At 44.8% G+C, this 17,500-nt stretch overlaps 1 protein-coding gene across 4 annotated transcripts in view; it reads right to left on the bottom strand.

Annotated features, from left to right (window-relative positions):
* cpne5b (copine Vb) overlaps positions 1 to 17,500 on the bottom strand; it is a 183,542-nt gene that overhangs the window by 16,229 nt on the left and 149,813 nt on the right. For all 4 annotated transcript variants that reach the window (XM_048255696.1, XM_048255697.1, XM_048255698.1 and 1 more), the window contains 3 exons: positions 8,794 to 8,840; positions 7,149 to 7,330; positions 4,314 to 4,441 (listed from right to left, as the gene is read on the bottom strand). In XM_048255696.1, coding sequence (XP_048111653.1) covers positions 4,314 to 4,441; positions 7,149 to 7,330; positions 8,794 to 8,840 — 357 coding nt within the window. The remainder of the gene's footprint in view (positions 1 to 4,313; positions 4,442 to 7,148; positions 7,331 to 8,793; positions 8,841 to 17,500) is intronic.

The raw sequence follows: 17,500 nt of genomic DNA, 5'->3' as shown, positions 1-17,500 counted from the left end.
GGGGCCCACTGTGACATTTCCCTGTACCTGTAAAGGTGCACGCTGATGCTAATGCAGATGATGAATCTGACCTCTCTTGATCCCCTCGCAATAACCAAAAACCCACACACACAGAGACACACACACACACACACACACACACACACACACACACAGACACGCACACACACAAACACACACACACACAAACCACACCCACACACACACACACACACACACACACCTGACAGTGACCTCCTATGAACCCTACCCAGACGGCCTTCAGAGAGCATTATGGGAAATGCTGATGTTAATCACACTGATGTCACCCCGGTGTGACTGTGGCATGCCCTCAGAGAGGATCATGGGTAATGGTGATGGCAGCAGACACGCATGGGCAGACGGTGTGTGTTACAGTTAGACAGCTGGACTCCCTCGTCCTCTCACATGCGTGTAATAGACATGTGGGGAGGCAAACACCTACTAGGGCTGGGGCAATTACTTACAGTGGGGTGGGGCATTGGGGCAATCACTGACAGGAGGAGGCAGATATCTACCAGGGCTGGGGCAATTACTAACATAGGGGCGGGGCACTGGGTCAGTTGAACATCACACACACACACACACACACAAACACACACACGCACACACACACACACACACACACACACACACACACACACACACACACACACACACACACACAACCCACACACTAACAACATACATATTCATGCACACATTAGTGTTGCACGGTGCACCGATACTACTAAAGTATCGCAATACCCTGAAATTAAAAATGTCACGATACCTAATTTTATTACTATCGATACTTTTAAGAATGACCGTGTTCTTTTAAAGTAACGTGTGTGCGCAAGGCATGCATAGCACCCTCCCCTAGCCTGTGCGTCTCTTTTCTCCTCACACACATGCACAGCTGTCGTGCCATAAACAGTGAGACATTGCTGCTAGTTTAAGTGCTGTTCTAACACATATTAATAGGCTGATATTAAGTTGATTTGCTCACTTGCATCTCTCAAGTTTGTGTTGCTAACTTACCTAGGATATGGGATTTAGGTAATTTAGGCCTACTATTGGGTTTAACGTCTTTTAGAAATAGGCTACGCAACCATGGTAAACTTTTACATCTGGAGAGAGCTCCTTGCTAACTATCCCGCTAGTTCAGGTCATGTCTGTCGTTCGTGGAGTGGTCACTAAAATCATTAATGAACTATGATCCCAGAAAGATTTTCTTCGACTTAGTTTTTTGAACATTTATTATACATAATGACATAGAAAACATAATGAATTGCATCCACATATCCTTACACACTATGCACAACTATTATTCACTAGCCTAACTGTACATACACACCGCCGCTGACTTGAGCTTCCAAAGAAGCTCTGGTCGCCCTGTCAAGGATGCTTGTCAAAAAAGTATAGGGAAGCTGTGGACGCTTTGGCCACTCTGACGTGACAGCATTTTACGTTCGATCATGTTCTATCTTAATACTTTATTGTATTCGATTGGTTGCTGGTCGTTGGTCGCTGAACCGCGTCACAGCTCATTACCATAAAGTTGACTGACTTTCAACTTTCTGCTTGACGCTCAAGTTGCTCAAGACGCCCAAAGCGCAACGCCGACGGATTTGCCACTTCTGGCTGTTACAGTCACACCTGGTTCGGTTCCAGCCACACCCACTGCTCACTCTCCTGAAGCTCCCCTCACTCGTTCACACTCCCCAGTTTACTAATGACCTGCACCTGTTCCCAATCAGCCTCACTCCCTACTTAAACCCCAGTCTTCCCTCAGTCTTTGTCTGGCCTCGTCAGTGATGACACCAAGGTGCTATCCACCAGCCTGACTCACAAGGAATACGCCTCCTGGATTCCCCTCGCCTGTTCCAGCGTCCTCCTGGTCCGACCCCACGAAGTCACCTCGGTTTGGATCCACTGTAGTTAAGTCGATCTTCTGTGTTTTTTGGGACTTCTTCCGTTAAGTTTGCTGATCCTCTGTGTTTTGGACCCTCCTTGGCCTACTGTTTCCAGTGGAACTTCTGTTCGATCCCGACCTGGGTTTGACAACCCATTTCCTGGTTTTCCTTTGAAAATAAACTATCTTGTTTGAACTCTACCTCCCTGTCCTGAGTCTGTGGGCCGTGACACTGGCAGCTGAGAGAAGCCGGCTTCCATTGAAAATGAATGACTTCCTGAATCTTTGGAAGCTCAAGTCGGCGGCGATGTGTACGTACAGCAAAACCGTGAGGCTGAAGGCTAATTATTCTCACGTATTTCTTAAAGTGACAGGCACTCAATTACACCTATACACAACCAATGTGCATGCACTCAATTAGCCCTACACACCACATTAAAGATATGCCTAAGTGTAATACTTTATTCAATAAAGTAATCAATATGAAGTATTCAAATTACAATTTATTTAGCCACTAATAATTATGCAGATTATAAAATACTATACATTATTAACAAAATAAATTCATATGAATTCCAAAATATATCAAATAGAAACAAGACATAAGCCATCATTTTCCGTATGTGTTTGTGTGTGTGTGTGGAGAGTCAAGCAGAATCTAGGATGGCCACTGGTGTGGTGATCACACTATATTCAATATTAGCCTACTGATGAAGTGGGTGGGGGCCAGTGTTGCGCGGTCTGCCCGAAATTAAGCGGTCGCCCGCGGTTATGAGTCATAAACAAAATATTTTAATGATCTTCAGGTCATTTGCGAGCGGGTCAGTTAAAATTAATTAAATATATTTTCTAGAAATAGGCCTACTTAAAATATCACGAGAAGGCTAGCATCAATACAGTAAAGCATCAATACAGTAAAGTCAACAGTAAAGAAGCTGAAGACGCGAGTTAAAATAATAAAGACACCCCTTCAGGAAAAGCGATATAGGCTATAGGAAATATTGGGAAAAGTTCTTGAGGAAGATGACAGTAGACAGTACAAGTTATGGTCTATGTAGGCCTACTTCTTGCGAAGCCATTTAAAAGTATGACGGCCAAAACGGGCAGCCTGCAGGAATAAATGTTATGGCACAGACTACACAGCCATATCTACCGGTATGTATAGGTTTGCGCATGCATAAAAGTTACCTTAGTTCGTTGTGTTTGTGACTTTAAACAGTGGACAGGGTTCCCACACCTTGGTTAAGATCAAATTCAAGGACCTTTTTAAGGACTTTCCAGGCCCAATATCCTTAAATTCAAGGACCTACTGTAATGTGTTGATAAATTTCAAGCGCGGGCATGGTTAAATCATGTTACCTCAACAGACCAAGGATACCTTGTCACAGTTTTCTTTTATTTTTGGTCATATGACAGGCCTATTCTATTTTTCATGTTTGTATTTTGCATAAAACTGAACTGAAATAAACTTGTCCTAAACAAGTTAAACTCGTTACCATGAACCTGACGGTTTATTCATCAGAATGTTAAATTAAATATTTGGGCAACAAACACTACACAGCGGAAACACGCAGAAATCAATACGTGTACATGTTAATAAGCCGGGAATTATGCGTAATTGTATGGATTTTTTTTTTCCTCAAAAAGAAATTCAAAAGGACTTTCAAGGACCTCCATTTATTTATGTCTCTTTTCAAAAACTTTCAAGGGCCTTGAATTATTTTTTTCAGATTCACAAACTTTCAAGGATTTCAAGGACCCGTGGGAACCCTGAGTGGATGTGCTTTAGTAAAGCTTTGTGCTTCATTCAGCATTATAAACCAGTTCTTACGCTAACGTTTTGACCAGCAATATCTCTCTTGCCTACCTTGCCTCACCATTTCTGTTTTCGAAAGAAAGATGTATGTACATGGCCTTCAAATCTTATCCTAGTGTTCTAATGGTTGCGTGCGTGCTTGCGCTCTTATTCTCATTCTCTCTCCTGCGCAAACATTATGTCCTGCATGCCTACTGCGTGTAGTTCTACTGCATAAAGTTTCGCAAATAAATTAGTTTGTTTTACAGAAATGGCCTACTATCACACTGCATGCAGCCTATAACCAAAAGCACACATTTTGTAAATAAGCGGGTCGGATCGCGGGTCGGTTATAATTTTGTCCTAATTAATATTCGCGGTCCGAGTTGCGGTCAGGTTGATTAAAATATCGGGCGACCGCGGGCCGCTTGTGACCAAACCCGCGCAACACTGGTGGGGGCCCCCAAATCAAATACATTTTTTAAAAAGTATCGTAGAAGTATTGAAATCGCAATTCTTGACCTGGTATTGAAACAATAATTTTGGTATTGTGACAACACTAGCACACACACATAACACAAAGGCTTTTAAAGCCCACCAACCTACCGTGCCACATGGTTGATGATGGGGGCGAAGTTGGTGGGTCCGTAGAGCTGGACGGTCTTCAGACTCTGGTGGTAGGCCTCCAGAATACCCTCGATGCCATTGCAGTACGGGTTCTCAATGTTACCATTCTACAAGGGGTGTAAACACGGTTCTACATCAGAACAGTTCCACCTGTCACTCATCACACAGCCAGTCTGAGCCTACGGACTAAATGAGTCAGTGGAAGATATATCACACACACACACCCACACACAGAAGGAGAGGAAGATGAATTATTTCTCACCCATAAGGGGTTTCTCATTACTCTATTCTGGTTTGTTTCTAGTGTCCAGTGCTGCAGTTAAGCATAATTACACACACACACACACACACACACACACACACACACACAGTGTTTCTCATTACGCTATGCTGGTGTGTTTCTAGTGCTTGGTGCTGCAGTTAAGCAGGGCTTCATTCACTCACTCCATTGGCAGTGGAACTGATGGGATTCCAAACCAGCTTAAGGGAACAAATTAAGACTCGCTGGGACCAGGAGGCAACTGTGATGCTGGCCAAGAACTTTATGAATGAGGATAATTATACACACACACACACACACACACACACACACACACACACACACACACACACACTAAATAAAGTCTTCCCTCTCTCTCCCTCCTTCTCTCTCCTGGCACACAAGGATACACAGGAACAAATAATAAGCACAGAGAGATTCATATTCATATTCACAGCAAACATGAAGGGAAGCCAACACACACACACACACACACACACACACACACACACACACACACACACACACACACACACACACACACACACACACACACACACCTCAAGAATGGGTTTTCATGTAGAGAAAGTCTCTTTATAATTCATCATGCACTGACAGACTGACAGGAGAGTCGGAAGACTACCGGCGGAGTCGGGGGCGTCGCTCATTAACTAGCATGCGCTGCACTCTCCCTCATTAACTAGCATGCGCTGCACTCTCCACATCTCCACATCTCCTCATTAACTAGCATGCGCTGCACTCTCCACATCTCCCTCATTAACTAGCATGCGCTGCACTCTCCACATCTCCCTCATTAACTAGCATGCGCTGCACTCTCCACATCTCCCTCATTAACTAGCATGCTGCACTGCCACATCTCCTCATTAACTAGCATGCTGCACTCCCACATCTCCCTCATTACATCTCCCTCAGCAGCATGCGCTGCACTAGCATCCACATCTCCCTCATTAACTAGCCTCCCTCCACATCTCCTCCTCCCCTCTCTGTGTCTCTCCCTCTCTCCCTTCCCTTCCCTTCTCTCTCTCTCTCTCTCTCTTTTTTCACACACACACACACAGTCGGGGGCGTCACTCATTAACTAACATGCGCTGCACTCTCCACATCTCACTCTCTCCCTTCTCCCTTCTCTCTCTCTCTCTTTTACACACACACACACACACACACAGTCGGGGGCGTCACTCATTAACTAGCATGCGCTGCACTCTCCACATCTCACTTTCCCTCCCCCTCTCTTTGTCTCTCCCTCTCCCTCTCTCCCTTCCCTTCCCTTCTCTCTCTCTCTCTCTCTCTTTTACACACACACACACACATTTGACTACTCATTTGCACCATCACCATGACACTCATTCACACAGAACACCTTACCTTACCTTACCTTATGCACAGTGTGTTTTTATATTATATACTTTTAATTACTTTCTGCTGTTAGTGAATGTGTGTGTGTGTGTTGTCTGTATGCTACTGTGACCTTGAATTTCCCCTGGGGATCAATAAAGTATCTATCTATCTATCTATCTATCTCTAGGGCCTAGGCTGTTTTCAGCATAATTGTACTACTTTAAAGTAGCAATTTACTTTCCCTCAAAGTATATGTTATTTCCTTGCAGATGCATATTCCGATCGTACTCAAAACTACTCCGAATAACCTTATTTTGGTCCCCAATGAAAGTTTACACTTGTGAGGTTTTCCTTAGTCCGGAGTCCTCCTTTAAACTGTATACTGATAAACACACACACACACACACAGACACACACACACACACACACATCCTAACTCGCTCAGACATTAACGTACACATTACATTCACCATACACTTGTGCACTAATTTGTCCTTCCATCCATCACTTCACACACTCGACTCACCCTCATAAAACCACACACACACACACACACACACACACACACACACACAGGAGCGCCCACATGTACACACACCCTCTTCTACTCACTCACACACACACACACACACACAGGAGCGCCCACATGTACACACACCCTCTTCTACTCTCACACACACATACTCAGGAGCTCCCACATGTACACACACACTTACTCACTCACACTCATGTAGTTTAATCAAGAGACATAGCCACTCACTCTTATCAGTGTGTGTAAGTGTATGTGTGTGTGTGAGTGTGAGTGTATGTGTGTGTGTGTGTGTGTGTGTGTGTGTGTGTGTGTGTGTGTGTGTGTGTGTGTTTGCATGTGTGTGTGTGTGTGTGTCTGCATCACCAGCATGAAGTTGTGTGAAACTCTCTCAATTTGCTCCAAGGCCCAGAGTTAGTGTGTGTGTGTGTGTGTGTGTGTGTTAGTAACCCTCAACAGCGGCAACTCGTGCCGTCAGACGGTAGCCTAGCTCAGAAGCCCAGAATGTGCATGAGTGTATGTGTGTGTGTGTGTGTGTGTGTGTGTGTGTGTGTGTGTGTGTGTGTGTGTGTGTGTGTGTGTGTGGTGTATGTCTGTGTGTGTGTGTACAGTATGTGGTATGTCTGTGTGTGTGTGTGTGTGTGTGTGTGTGTGTTTCCACCCTCACCAGCGGGAACTCATGTGAGACTCTGCCGTCAGGAGGTAACTTGGCTCCGAATCCCAGTGCGGGGAACATCTTATCGCTGTCGTAGTCCTGGATGATCTCCCCCACCGCCTTCAGGGCCATGGCGTAGGCGTTCATCTGGTACGGGTTCATGTAGTGCAGGGAGGTCGACTGCGAGGGGTTACCTGGGAAGTTAGAGGTCGATGAAAAGTCAAAGGTCACGTCTAGGTCAAAGGTCACGTAAATGTAGGTCAAGGGTCAAGTCTCATTTTTTGAAGGTTTAACAAAAACAAATTGTGAGGGAAAATCGTATAACAGATAGAAGACAGTTGTTGTTTATTCCAAGTCAGAGTTACAGTACACTTTGTTTATATTTAATATTTTCATTCAACTGTGGTTAGATTTAACTACAACACACGGTTGACACGCAGTCATAATTACAGTGAGGCAGTATTATGCTCAGTACTCAAACCCTTTCTGATGTGATCCGGTGTGAATCCAGATGTGGGCTAAAGTAATCTGGTGTGAATCCAGATGTGGGCTAAAGTGAGCTGGTGTGAATCCAGATGTGGGCTAAAGTGAGCTGGTGTGAATCTAGATGTGGGCTAAAGTCAGCCCCTATCCATGCACTGTTGGTGAAGTCACAGATATTGCCATATGCTTACTCAGGAATCCAGCTTCTGATTTGGGCTGCATTTTTACACCTTGGTTCCAAAGTGGATACAATCAATGTACACTGTTAAATATTTTTCTTTTCCTTGGGTTGCACCTAACTTGCACCTTGTTTCCAAAGTGAATATTAGTACAACCTCCACAAGGTGCTTAGAGCCTCTCTTCCTGATGCATAGAACAAATGAGTCCAATAAAGCAGCCAGGGTCACCCCAGGTGTTAATGAGATCCTGAACTAAGTGTGGAGGAGATAAACTAATAACAGCACGCTCATCTCATCTCATCTCTGGGAAACACACACACTCTCAGACACATCAGAGCCAGCGAGCAGCTAATATCCTGCAGAACATTAGCTGCACACCGCTACACGCAAGCTACTCCAACTAATCATCTGACATCAAAAATCCTCCCACACGAAGGAGCAGCCAGGGGGGACTCATTGGAGCTAATAATGATATTGTGGTGTGTGTGTGTGAGTGTGTGTGTGTGTGTGTGTGATATTGCGGAGCTTTGACAGCAGCTGAAGTAGCGTCCGAAAGTGAACAGATCAGGAAGTATGGATCAGGGTGCGGGGAGGAGCCTGTACTCAGCATGGATACACTGTGGTGAGGCACAAGTGTCCTGGTCGAAGTGTGTGTGTGTGTGTGTGTGTGTGTGTGTGTGTGTGGGGGGTGCTTTAGTCAGTCCAATATCACAGAGGGGCCAGCCATTACAGCTGTACTGGGATGTACACACAGTCTACACACACACATGCAAAATGATAAGATACACACAGGCGCACACACACACACACACACACACACACACACACACACACAGAGAGACACAGATTGCATGCTGTGGCCTTAGACTCTAAAGCAACCCTACTTAACCCAAAGGGTAAGCAGCACTAAGGCACTTCCAAACTATTTCATTTAAGGCACACACTCACACTCACACACACACACACACACAGTATCTGTCTTTAAAATCACTTACCATTAGACGCGGTGAAATCAATGGCCACTGTGAAATTGATCTGAGTCCTACAGAGGGAGGAGAAGAGGAGCAGGAGAGATACAATCAGCTGTGATGTTAGCACATGTCTCACACACACACACACACACACACACACACACACACACACACACACACAGAGTAATCATTTGTGTGGCAGGTAGTACTGTGGTGGCTAATTGGGATGAATGGGGTCAGAGATTAGACTCTGCTCACACCAGTTAAGATCTCTCTCTCTCTCTCTCTCTCACACACACACACACACACACACACACACACACACACACACACACACACACACAGAGTAATCATTTGTGTGGCAGGTAGTACTGTGGTGGCTAATTGGGATGAATGGGGTCAGAGATTAGACTCTGCTCACACCAGTTAAGATCTCTCTCTCTCTCTCTCTCTCTCTCTCTCTCTCACACACACACACACACACAGAATACAGATGCACAGAAGAATGCACATACACACAAGTGCACAGACCGAAAGGAGGCAGGCTACATATGCTTATAACATATGCAATCCTTTAAATCCACACACACAAACACACATACACATACACACACACACACACACACACACAGGATGTTTGCACCCTGGAGCGTTGAATTCTTCTTTGAAACCTCAGCATTGAACCTGCTGTTTAAGCTGTGTGAGCCGCCCCCAGTCAATTACCCTCCCACACACCACTGGAACCATCCAATATCTACTGCAGCTAATGGGCTAGGAAACACACACACACACACACACACACAATCAAGGAAACATGCATACACACATCATAAACAAACACACTCACACGCACACTCACACACACTATCAAGCACACACATCATAAAAATACACATGCACACACACATACACACATCATAAAACACACACACACTCACACACACAGATCACAGAACACACACATTTTAAAAACCCACACACACAACCCACTATCAACTCTCCTGTCCCGCTACCTGAGGAAACGGAATAGGATTTTATTCAGAATTGGAACCACCCCACACAAACACACACACACCTCCCTAAGTTTAGCTTGTCCAGAACCCCCCCTCCACCACACACACACACACACACACACACACACACACACCACACACACACACACACACACACTCCCCAGTGGCTCTCCTGAAGGCCTGAAGCAGAGACTCTACATCCCACAGGATTGTACAGGGCCCACAGATCACAGCGGGACTGATGGGGTTGTCACGGCGATGCAAGGTGGTGGATTGCCAAGAGGCCCGCAGCGATACAGAGCATGCTCAGATCCTTTCATTTCACACACACACACACACACACACACACACACACACACACACACAATAATACAAAATCTAACTAACAAGTGTCAACAAAAACAAGTACAAATGCAAATACACACAAACCTACATACACACACACACACATTAGAATAAAATTGAACAACAAATAAACAAGTGCTCTCTCAGTCACACACACTCACACACCAGAAGCCAAGCACAGAAGATGGACCACAGCCACCAACACTACTCGCCTCGCAGGAACAAAAGACAATAAAGAGCAGTCACTCATCCCAAAACACGTTCCAAAATAATGATAATAATAATTAATAATAATAATAATAATAATAATAGCACTAGCGCCTACAGCACTGCAATAAAGAGCAGTCACTCAGCCCAAAACACGTTCCAAAATAATGATAATAATAAATAATAATAATAATAATAATAATAATAATAATAGCACTAGCGCCTACAGCACTGCAATAAAGAGCAGTCACTCAGCCCAAAGCTTGGGACAAACTAGGACATTTTATCTTTGTTTTTATCTTTGTTTATTTAATAATAATAATAACAATAATAATAATAATAATAATATTGCTAATAGCACTAGCGTCTTGGAGCACTGCTGCTCTGCTGACCGTGGCTTTGAAACCCAGTGTCAAACATCAAAGCATCACACAGAAACACAACACACACATTTAACATCAGAGACTCAAGTCACACAGTATGCTTTTTCTGTGATGCGTTATTCTCTTTCATCTCTGAGCAGCTGTGACAATTTATTGCAATAACCTTTTTTTTGTTGTAGACAACAAACTGATAGCAGACATAAATATACATTAAAACAGGTGACTAAACTTGAACATAAACTCACTGTAGATATACAGAATTAACAGCACCATATTTATTTCAAGACAACCACCACCATAGGGAGATGCATGAGAGGCATAAGAGGGTAAGTCGAGGAGCAGCCAACCTTTTCCACAAGTTGTCTTTTTTACACGCTACAATTTCACATTTTCAGAGAGTTATCCTTTTTTACATGCTACAAGCCACATTTTCCACGAGTTGTCTTTTTTACACACAAGTCCACATTTTCAGCTAGGTCTCTCCAGCTTATTAGATTCATCATTTCAAAGCAACATGATGGAGGAATTGATATACAGGTGCATGCCCCTTGGCCTCAATATTCAACGTCATTTAACCTTAAGACTAAAAAAAAACGACCAAAAGGGTCATGATCCTACCCATTCAACAATGTTACATAGTGCAATATCAATTGTTCTGGGCACACATTGGCAATGTCAGAGACTTCATTCTCCAAATTATACGTCAGTGTAGCATCAAACGAGTTTGATGCCGTTATGTTCAGGTAAAAGAGCTTGTTATTTTGAGGTAACAGAGCTTGTTATGTTCAGGTAAAAGAGCTGCATTGTATGCGTGTGTGTGTGTGTGTGTGTGTGTGTGTCTCCCACTTTCTTCCTGTCTCACTCTTCACTGTCCTACACAAATAAAAGCAAAAAGCCCAAAAAATATACTTTTTAAAAAAAGCCTGTGTTGCCTTACATGCAGCAGTCCCACTTACCCCCACTACCACGGACTTGAGCTGCACCCATGTGTTGGTTGTGCATGCCATCTTCCTTATTGCCCACCAGTGTTGTAGTCAAGTCACTATGCCTCGAGTCCGAGTCCAGGTTCAAGTCTCCAGTGTTCAAGTCCAAGTCATTAAAAAAAATTCCAAGTCAAGTCCGAGTCGAGTCCACTACTCATCCGAGTCAAGTCCGAGTCGAGTCACTATTAAATGCTAAACAAACAACCTTTGAGGCATTCATGTCTCCAGGCATTTGGCGCCGTTATCAAGTTAACCTCCATTATTGTAGAAACATGACGGGATGTGTGATGTAGGCCTATGACATGAACATTCCATTGCACTAATATTAATACTGAGAATAATTTAGATATTAAAATCATATACCAAATAATATTCTAATTACATGTATAGCCTATTGACATTACAAAAAAGTTGAGTCCTCGTCTCAATTTCCAGTCTGAATGGTCTGAATGTCTTTGAGGTCAAGTCCAAGTTCGAGTCATTCAGTGCTCAAGTCCAAGTCAAGTCACGTGTCTCTAAATTTAGCGTATGACTCGGACTCGAGTCCGAGTCCTGGACTCGAGTACTACAACACTGTTGCCCACTGAGTACTAGGCAGGTGCCGTTTTGATATGTTGGTTGTTCATGCTATCCTCTAGCCTGGAAAATCCAGACCCTGGTAATCTAGAAAGATTAAGGGTCTGGCCATGACTAATGTAATGGCCCAACTCGAGGGGCGGCACCAAGTATGCATTTGAAAATCTCTGCACGCTATTGGATAACACTACGACCAATGTTTCCTGACTGATTCCGGACTTTGACGCAATTGGATAACACTATGACCAATGTTTACTGACTGATTCATTGCAGCGCTGTCGTCATCTGTTTAGCTTGCCTCTGGCCCTCCTATATCAAATACACCGATGTGATTGGTTCCTCGCGATGCAAGGGGTAAAAGTAACGTGCATCATTACTCATTGCGAGAGTGTCTCGCAGAGGATTTCCAGGGTAGATATCTTTCTCATTGCCCACTGAGTACTAGGCAGGTGCCGCTTTGATATGTTGGTTGTGCATGTCGACCTGCTGAAATAAAGACTGGTCTCCCTTAGCAACATGCAGTACATGTATCTGTAGACCAATAGGATAGGCAGGCTACACCGTCGTAACTGAATTGTTCCGTTTGTGGAGCGTACTGTAAGCAGCAACAATTAGCTTCCACTATAACATTGGAACTGGCTACACCAGATGTGATAACGGCGTGTACATTAAAAAAATGAGACCAGGGGCCTATTGCACAAAACTAGGATAAGGGATTAAGCCGGGATATCTTGGTTATCCTGGCTCAATTTATCCGTGATCCAGTTGCACAAAAGAGGGATGGGGGCAGCAGGATAAGTTATGGTATAAGTTACCATGGCGATTTATTCTGTGGAGCTAGCCTACTCCAGACCAGGCTAAGTTCCAGGATCTATTTAATCTCATCCCTTATCTCAGTCAGCAGTCACCACAAACAGAAACCAATAGGTATTCCACTGCCCACTACACATTGTTATCACATATACCTAGAGCCACTGTCATTATTGAAACATTTGTGATCATTAATTAACTTTTACATACTCGCCATTCCAGACCTGTCATGCGACAATGTGACGTCACGGGAGTAGAAGCAATGAAGCCGCTCTAGTTGCCATGGTGAATCAGTGAATCTGTGATCGGTGGCGGGGTCTATTTGAGGGAGCCGTGAGCGCGCACTTATCCAGGATAGGTTTCACCTGGCTTGATGAATCCGTGTCTGCATATCCTGGCTTGCTCGTTGTACAACCAATTAAGCCTGTACGCTCTTGTTTTGGATTCATTAAGCGCAGCTCAGTAACTTATCCCGTCTGTCCTAATTCTGCTTTTGTGCAATAGGCCCCAGTCTTCTAAATCTGTTTATGTTCTTAGTGTAGCCTGCCTGTAAAACATTACTGTTAGCACATGATCAACAGACCAAAAAGCTCCAAACCATCATTCCAAATGTGTTTTTTTCCCTGTGGTGTTGTTTAGGCAGAGGGGCGCTCTGGTATTTAGATAAGGATCACAGTGACACTTATGAGTCCATCATAATCCAATTTCCTAAATAAGGAAACTATCCCTGTGCAATCAACTCCTCACACAGTCTACTGCTGTTTCAGACTGAGCAACAAAGACTGGGGCCACGGAGTCACCGTTAAGAGATCGAGCGCATCATTTAATATATACATTATATTATATTATGAATAAAATCAATAATAAAATAAAATAATAAAATGGATATCTCCAAAATGGAACGGAGATTAAATCACATTAACCTTTCAAATCCCAAGACAGCTCACACGAAAGCCCTGCCCTTAACCTGGATCATAATTATCTGTTTATTAATTCATGAGAGACACTCACATGTGTCACACGTATGTGTGTGTGTGAGTGTGTGTGTGTGTGTGTGTGTGTGTCATTCATGACATTCACATTCTTCCACTCTTAAGCTGTTCAGCTGAATTTCTCCAGTTCTCTCCTTCCTTTCTCTCTCTCGCTAACACACACACACACACACACACACACACACACACACACACACATAGTGGTAATGGGACATATGTCTCTCAGTGACATATAACTATGAATATCAAGTGCAGCCCCTGTGCTTCCGGTACTATCAAGCCAAACAGACACATACAAGAACACACACACACACACACACACACACACACACACACACACACACACACACACACACACACACACACTTCAAGTTTGAGGTGCCTCCAGTACCAACTGCATTAGCCTTCAACTCTAACACACATCTGTGTGGTCATCAGTTTACCTGCATTAGTCCCCAACACAGACACAGTCACATACCTGTCTGGTCATCACAGTTTACATTAGGCATTAGTCTCCAATGACTGTTTGAGTAATATAACACTGACATTAAAAAGACAAATATCATATGGCATCATTCTTTCCCTTTCTCCTGTCCCTCTCAATGTGCTGTCTCCGATCCATCAGACCTCACAGACACACACACACACACACACACACACACTCCAAATGTACAGTCACTCCTAAAGGTGACAGCACATTAGTAAACAATGATAATTGTTTTTTAATGGTTTTCAGCATTATTTGAGCTCATTTTTACAGAGGGAAGATCAAAGGATAGCACATCTAGACTCCATATCAAGATGCACCTCCATTGGCATATCAACATGCCCCTCCATTGGCATTCACACCTAGACTCCATATCAAGATGCCCTCCATTGGCATTCACACCTAGACTCCATATCAAGATGCCCCTCCATTGGCATTCACACCTAAACTCCATATCAAGATGCCCCTCCATTGGCATTCACACCTCCATTGGCATTCACACCTAAACTCCATATCAAGATGCACCTCCATTGGCATTCAAATCCATGGCAGTCTGAGCGAGCTAGTGATGTAGGAGACGTTGAGATGTTTTAAACGCAAGGCGATCCTCTGCCTGGGCTCCTATGGCCTTTGCTGGGGTTTGTGCTTGTGATCCTGACCACTTCTCTGGTGTCAGAGTTGGTCATCTCCCCCTCCCTTTTTTTCCTGTCTCTCTCTCTCTCCTTCTCTCTCCCCCCCTCTCTCTGTCGCTCACACACATACCCTCATTCTTTTGTGTCTCTACCTCCTTCCTTCCCTCTCTCTTTCTCTCTCTCTCCCTCTCTCTCTCTTTCTTTCTCTCTATCTCTCTCTCTCTCCCTCCCCACTCCCTCTCTCTCTCCCTCCTCCTCTCTCCTCCTCCCTCTCTCTGTAAGCTCTCGGGCTCTGTGTCAGGCCCTTCATGGTGTGTTTGGGGTCTGAGTGGCTCCCCGCTGATGAGGGGAAGGAGGCCAGTAAAGTGGCAATTTCCTTTTTTCATTTGGAAACTGAAGATTAATCAATTCACGAGCACCATCTGAGCACCTGCACCAAGCACATGCACCACAGAGGTAAAGATGAACTCTCTCTCACACACACTCACACACATTTGTACCAAGCATGCACATCACAGAGATAAAACTCTCCCTCATTCTCTCACACACACCATCTCTCACATACTCACACACACCCTCTGTGTTACAGCCCTAGTGTGTTCACACACACACCCTCTGTGTTACAACCCTAGTGTGTTCACACACACACCCTCTGTGTTACAGCCCTAGTGTGTTCACAACACACTAGTGTGTTCACACACACACCCTCTGTGTGTTACAACCCTAGTTACACACACCCCTAGTGTGTTCACACACACACCCTCTGTGTTACAGCCCTAGTGTGTTCACACACACACCCTCTGTGTTACAGCCCTAGTGTGTTCACACACACACCCCCTAGTGTGTTACACACACACCCTCTGCCCCTAGTGTGTTCACACACACACCCTCTGTGTTGTTCACAACCCTACAGTGTGTTCACACACACACCCTCTGTGTTACAGCCCTAGTGTGTTCACACACACACCCTCTGTGTTACAACCCTAGTGTGTTCACACACACACCCTCTGTGTTACAACCCTAGTGTGTTCACACACACACCCTCTGTGTTACAGCCCTAGTGTGTTCACACACACACCCTCTGTGTTACAACCCTAGTGTGTTCACACACACACCCTCTGTGTTACAGCCCTAGTGTGTTCACACACACACCCTCTGTGTTACAACCCTAGTGTGTTCACACACACACCCTCTGTGTTACATAGTGTGTTCACACACCCTAGTGTGTAGTTCACACACACACCCTCTGTGTTACAGCCCTAGTGTGTTCACACACACACCCTCTGTGTTACAACCCTGTGTGTTCACAACCCTGTGTTACAGCCCCAGTGTGTTCACACACACACCCTCTCAACCTCTAGTGTTACAGCCCTAGTGTGTTCACACACACACACACCCTCTGTGTTACAGCCCTAGTGTGTTCACACACACACCCCCTCTGTGTTACAACCCTAGTGTGTTCACACACACACCCTCTGTGTTACAGCCCTAGTGTGTTCACACACACACCCTCTGTGTGTTACAACCCTAGTGTGTTCACACACACACCCCTGTGTGTTACAACCCTAGTGTGTGTTCACACACACACCCTCTGTGTTACCCCTAGTGTGTTGTGTTCACAGCCCTAGTGTGTTCACACACACACACCCTCTGTGTTACAACCCTAGTGTGTTCACACACACACCCTCTGTGTTACAGCCCTAGTGTGTTCACACACACACCCTCTGTGTTACAGCCCTAGTGTGTTCACACACACACCCTCTGTGTTACAACCCTAGTGTGTTCACACACACACACCCTCTGTGTTAACCCTAGTGTGTTCACACACACACCCTCTGTGTTACAGCCCTAGTGTGTTCACACACACACACCCTCTGTGTTACAGCCCTAGTGTGTTCACACACACACCCCTAGTGTGTTCACACAGCCCTAGTGTGTTCACACACACACCCTCTGTGTTACAACCCTAGTGTGTTCACACACACACCCTCTGTGTTACAACCCTAGTGTGTTCACACACACACCCTCTGTGTTACAGCCCTAGTGTGTTCACACACACACCCTCTGTGTTACAGCCCTCGTGTGTTCCGGCCGTCTGTCGGTGTGCTTTCTGCCGTTGTCCTGCCTACCCGCCTGCTGCTGATTGGCGGAGAGGGAGTTCCTAGTGGGGGCTGATTGGACAGCTCAAGATGGGCGGCCTTTGTGCCCGTCAGGATCCATGGTAGTCAGAGCCGTGGATGGCAATGTGTATTATGTGTTGTATTGTGCTGTGAGTGCGGTCTTGACCTGTTCATCTGATCTGT

Source organism: Alosa alosa, chromosome 10 (assembly GCF_017589495.1).
Source record: "Alosa alosa isolate M-15738 ecotype Scorff River chromosome 10, AALO_Geno_1.1, whole genome shotgun sequence".
Taxonomy (NCBI): Eukaryota; Metazoa; Chordata; class Actinopteri; order Clupeiformes; family Clupeidae; genus Alosa; species Alosa alosa.
The sequence above is the reverse complement of the archived record's forward strand: the minus strand, read 5'-3'. Positions and strand labels throughout refer to the sequence as shown.